Source organism: Mus pahari, chromosome 14, assembly GCF_900095145.1.
Source record: "Mus pahari chromosome 14, PAHARI_EIJ_v1.1, whole genome shotgun sequence".
NCBI lineage: Eukaryota > Metazoa > Chordata > Mammalia > Rodentia > Muridae > Mus > Mus pahari.
Window position 1 is genome coordinate 40,267,672 of NC_034603.1, and position 6,000 is coordinate 40,273,671.

Here is a 6,000-nt window from a genome sequence, read left to right on the forward strand (position 1 = left end):
GTTGGGTTTTCTGAAGAGCAGTAAGCACCCCTAACCACTGAACTGTCTTTCCATCGTTTTTTTTCCCCCTCCCTAGAAGGATCCTCGAACTTGTTTGTACACACGCTGGAGTTTTTCTTGGCTGTGTCCCTCCAGACAGAAGCTGGGCCATGTAGGGACACAGCAGGAATTTACAGTATCTTGCCATTCTGATCTCCAAAGAGACTCGGGCCAATTTACACTCCCACCAACAGCTAGGCGGCTGGGCTTCCCCACAGCTGTACTAACACTTGGTATTGTCAGCCTTTTTAATTGTTGCCAATCTGATGGGTGTGAAATGGCATCTCATTGTTGTTTTGCTTTGCATTGCTCTGATTCCTGAAGAGGCTGAGATATCTCTTCCTCCACTGCTTGGCCACTGGGCATGTTTTGGAATGTTCTGGAATGCCTTGACAACACTTTGTTTGTTTTCCTATCAGCTATTGTCTTTTTCTTGTTGGTTTATAGTTAGGATTCTCAGTCATGTTTTGGCTTTCACTTCCCCATTTGAAGTTTACTCTGCATCGTGGTTGATGTAGTACCATAATTGATTTCTCAGTCATGGAGGTCATCCCTTTTCCCTGGAGCCACTGGTGAGAGATGTGCCCTCAGCCAGCACTGGCTCTCCACTCTCCAGGGCCTTGCTTCATGGATCAATCATTACTTAGTCTGCCCCTTGGCTGATTTAGCTAGAATGGCCATTGTTTGACAACTGATAGGGCAAACCCCACTCGCTGCTACTTTTCATTCATTTTGGCTGCTCGAAGCAGTTTCTCTGCCAAATTAACTTTAAAATCATGTTGCCGATGCCCCCCAAAGCCCCCTGCCCCCCAAAGCCCCCATGGTGCTTGGATGGTTATCACAACGTTTTTACAAAGCAACTGAATCTGTTACAAAGCAAGTGATCCGTTTCTCTCTTTGCCTCTGCTTATCTCTTCTCCCTACACAGAAGGCATCAAGACCTAGACTCATTGATCAGTCTCAGAAGCAGGCCCAGGGGTCCAGCCAGGGGCAGGGCCAGGCTCTGAGGGCTCCCAAGGCTCCTGACTTGGTCTTTTGTTTCTATGGTGACCGGGCTCTGAGCCGGGAATTGTCCTGGGCCTGACCCACCTCCCTGAAGCAAGGATAGTTCTGCAGACCCACTTGGGAGCATCGGGCTCTTCCAGGGCCCAGTGCTGCCTCAGGAGGAAGGACTGGGCCTCAGGCCTGGCACTCAAGGCCCTCCTTGACCTGGTCCCTACCTTTCTCTCAACACAACCCACTCTCCCTACATCTTTGGGTATGGCCCCTGTCTGGGCCCTCTTCAATATAAGTACTGGCTTCCTAGGCTCCAAGTCACAAAGCTTAATGGCCAACAAACTGGGATATTCAAATCCAGGACTGTGAAAGCCAACAGTATCTTAAAACACCTCGATGTTGAGCTGACATTTGCCTTCCTGGGACTCGGATTCAAGGGGTTGACTGGTCATCAAAGAACAAACTGAACCAGAAACAGAGAGGCAGGGACTAGCCTAGGTTTGCACAACAAGAGAATTAAGGGGAGCCGGGACTGGAAGCCAAGGTCCTTATTCCTAGGGTATACTTATTCACTCTGTTCCTGGCATCCTGTCAAGCTAGAGGCTGCTCAGACAGTCAGGTTACCACTCAGGGCTGCAAGCCTCTTAGTCCAGGTCATTACAGAGAAGTCCTTGTCTGTGGGGCTGGTTTATAACTGAATGCAGAGATACCAACCATGGGTTTGCCTTGAAGCTCAGGAGCAGCCCTCCGTCTATGGAGCACAGAACAACAATCCCTGGAGACATGCACACTGGACACGGGGTTGGGGAGCACCTAAGCAGGAGCACCTTGGGGGACCTCACCTGCTGAGGGATGAAAGAACTCGAGAAGGTGACGGCAGACCAGAAGAAGATGCCGCAGCTGAGGATCACCTTTCTATTGAATCGGTCGCCCAGGTAGCCAAAGATGGGGGCAGCCACCATGAAGCTGCAGATGAACACTGTGGAAAGAAGAGAGGAGAGCTAGAGTGTGTTGTGTGTTCCTGACTAAGGCCAAGTGCAATGAGACAGAGCTGAACCTGGATCCAGATGGAGGAAGTGGCCCTGGAGGGACCATTTCAGTGTGTGGAACACAGAGCAGGCAGGAGGAATGTGCGGGATTAGGGGACATGGGACTTCAAGTCTTCTATCACCCCCAGCTTATTCCTTATCCTGTGAGCCTGGGAATGCTCCCTCGGAGTGCTAGCCCTAGGCTTACCACATCACCCCCCAGGAGCTTCCTGCCTCATAGGTGAAGGCAGGACTCAGGGAAGCTGACTTGCCAAGGTCCCACTGGCAGTAAATATCCTAGTATATACGGAACCATTGTCAGCCTAGCCCCAGAGCCCGAGTTCCTTAGGTTCTGCCCTTTGTTTGGCATGCCTGCTTTCTGAGACAAGGTTTCCTGTAACCCAAGCTGGCCTTAGCTTTGCTATGTAGCCAAGGATAATTTTAAACTTTGGGTCCTACCACCCTCTCCCAAGGTCTAGGATTACAGGACTGCACTACCATACCTGGTTTATGTGCTTCTAAGGATCAAACCCAGGGTCTCATGTACTCTAGGTAAACATTCTACCAGCTGGGGAGCTACACCTCCAGCCCATCTTGTTTTGTTTGCTTTGAGACAGGTCTCACTATGCAGCCCTGGCCTCAAACTCACAAGAGTCGCTCCTGCCTCTGCCTCACTGCTGGGAGCACCAGCGAGCACGGCCTGCATGACTCTTCCTTCCTGTGTTGTGCTCGAGAGAGAGGCTGGAGAGATGGCTCAGAGGTTAAGAGAAGTTGTTGTTCTTGCAGAGGACCCAGGATCGGTTCCGAGCACCGACAGGGCGGCTCACCACTGTTTACTCCAATCCCTGGGGATCCGATGTCCCCTTCTAACCTCTGTAGTCACCAACCACTCATGCAGTGCTCACACAGGAGGGAAACATTCATGCACACAAAATTCCAAATCTTTACAGATACTTGAAAGAAGGAGAGACTCAGAGAGGGTGAAGGACCTATCTACCTAAGGTCACACAGCAAATCAGGGCAAACGATCCTGGAACTACAGGTCTTACCATCTTCCAGGTCACTCGGCCACCCTCACACCCACCCAGCAGGCTGCAGAAGCTATCCTGAATATTGGAAACCCTGCCATTCACTTGGTCACTCATGCATGCATCGATTCATTCCACAAATTAGGGGGAGGGGCACGCTTAGTCACTGTCCTATTGTAAAGAGACACCTTGACAAAGGGAAATTATAAAAGAAAGCATTTGATTGGGGACTTCCTTACAAGTTTAGAGGGTGAGGTCCATGACCATCCTGGTGGGGAGGGTGGTGGCAGGCAGGCAAGCATGATGCTGGATCAGTAGCTGAGTGCTTTCATCTTATCCGAAAGCTGGAGGCAGAAAGCAAGCTAACTGGGATGGTGTGGGCTTTTGAAACCTCAAGGCCAATCCCCATGAAACGCCTTCTTTAACAAAGCTACACCTCCGAGTTCTTCCCTTCTGCCAACTAGGAACCAAGCATTCAAATCTATGAGCCTGTGGAGGCCATCCTCATTGAAACAGTCACACACTTAGAAGTTGCCTTGGCCATGGTGTTTCTTCACAGCAACAGAAAAGTAACTAAACAGGGCATCTACAACATACTAACGTTAGGTGTTTGGGATTCATGGGTAGATAAACACGAGATTCCTGACTTCCTGGAACTTAATGATCTAAGGAAGAAAAGTGCGTAAATAACACAATAGTAGTAATAATTAACAAGCTGTATGAGGAATATTAAGCAGGTACAGGAGATGTATAGGCATATGAAATGTATATGAAGAGATATGTGCATGAAGGACCACAGCCTGGAGGAAGGGTGGCAAGAAGCAGCTGCTGACGGATGCATGAGGAAGATAAGGCTTTCCGAAGAAACAGAAAGGGGCACTGAAGCTCAGGAGCTGAGCACACAGGGACAATCCTGCAGCCACAGGTGGAATTAAGGAATCTGGCAAAAACCAAGTCATTCCTTGTGACTGAGGTAAGGTTGATGCATTGGCCATTCCTGCTCAAATATCTCTGCCAAACATCTTTTGCTGCTGTGTACAGCCAGAGTCTAGTGTTGCCTTAGAGTATGATAGACATTATCATAAATTTTTATTGAAAATACATGTGTGAGAGAGAGAAGACAGACCACACATTATTAAACAGAAGAGACTGAGAAGTTTCACCTCAGCAAAGACCTGCAGGAGACAAGGAAACAATCATAGAAATACCAGGGGAAGGAGGGCTGGAGTGCACTTGGTGTGTTTGAGGGGCGTGAAAGAGGCCAGAGGGTCTGCAGCAAAGTGATGGAGGGGGGAGGGTGGAAGACAAGGCTAAGAGGCCAGATGGAGTGGGATCCTCCGGGGAAGACAGGAGATGCTGAACAAAGAACTAATGACCTGGTTTTGCTCTGCTGGGACAAGAGCACAGTAATGTTCAGGGACTTGGAGAGAGAATGCCACTGTTGTTGATGGGAGGGGTTGGTGTTCTAGGTGAGATACCGAGATCCAGGTAGGGTAGAGGCCAACTACACAGACAGGGAGCGCCCCCCCCCCCGTCTCATGGAAAGCAGTCCCACTGCCAGTAGGCAGATGGCCAGACAACACTGACCTCTGTCTGCTGGGTTCATGTGGGTTATGTGGCTTGGCAGCCTCTGGGGAGACAGTATTTAGGGGGGGGGAGGAGCAATGAGGGGAGGAAGGGTGTGATCAGGGCAAAGTGGGTGCTCAGAGTAGCATGAAGGGTACTTTTCTCCGCTAGACTTGAAAACACAGGAGAGGGGACCTGGTCATTCAGGTCTGTGACTTAAGCTTTAGGCAGAATCAGTCCTTGGGCCACAGGGACACCCTACCCAGGGTTCAACCCCAGCTCTGCACCTTCTTAGGTAAGCTCCTTTGCCAGGTCACATCTCTGTCATTGTCAGCTTCATTGGTGTGCCGGTAAATGTGCAGAAACAGGTTCTGTAAAAAGGGACAGAGGAGGGGCCCCACGATGCCTGGGGGTTGTGCATCTCCACAGTATAAACACTCCACCCGGCTGAGGCCAGGTCACCTAAGGGATGTGAAGCTCAGAGCTCAGTGCCTTGTCCAGTCATAGGAGTTTCCACCGTTCAGATAAAAGGAGTTTACCTTAAGCACACTGATAATAGCTTGATGTAGGAAAGTAATTAGGAAGTGGTGACTTCTGAGAATTTATCAGCTTCTCTCAGTACAGATCACTCAGTTGTAAGTTTATACGATTGAGTTCTGAACAATGGCTGTGTCTAACAGTCGGCTCACACAATTCCTAAAAATTTAACAATCGACTCTCATGAGCCACTCTGAGCCAGCTCCCCACGCCAACTTCCTCATCTGTAAAATGAAGATAAAAATAGCTGCTGCTCTGGGTGGCTTGAGTATTGGATGAGGCAGTGCGGGGGAAGGTGCTTCACGCCCTGCCCTCCGAGGCGCAGGCTGGGTCAACAAGGCTCGTGTTTACATTAGCCAGGGCCAGCATTATTTCCTTACATCTACAGAAAGAATGCTTTCTTGTCAGCCCTGCCTCCTAAGACCTGCCCAAGATCAGATCAGGATGTGGACGAGGAAAAGCTTAGTCTCAAAGGGCTTGCACATGTTCAGGGGAAGAGGAACAACTGCCCTCTGTATGCCAGTCTGAGCTGGGTGGGGAGTGGGCAGAGACAATCCGAGTAGGCAGTGCCTCTTGTCTAGCCAAAGTGCAGGTCCAACCATGAATTACACAGCTCGATGTCCTGAAAGCCTGTGAATCAGTAAGGATCACCCAGTACTGCTAATGTCAAAGTGGGTAACGAAACATGCCTAGGAGTTCACCATGATGACAGAACACACATGCACACACACACACACACTCACTCACTCTCTCACATACACACACATACACACACTCTCTCTCTCTCTCTCTCTCTCTCTCTCTCT

General features: G+C 49.8%; 1 protein-coding gene across 2 annotated transcripts in view; it reads right to left on the reverse strand.

Moving 5' to 3' along the window:
* Spns2 (sphingolipid transporter 2) overlaps positions 1 to 6,000 on the reverse strand; it is a 37,729-nt gene that overhangs the window by 9,744 nt on the left and 21,985 nt on the right. For both annotated transcript variants that reach the window (XM_021213733.1, XM_029545746.1), the window contains exon 3: positions 1,878 to 2,014. In XM_021213733.1, coding sequence (XP_021069392.1) covers positions 1,878 to 2,014 — 137 coding nt within the window. The remainder of the gene's footprint in view (positions 1 to 1,877; positions 2,015 to 6,000) is intronic.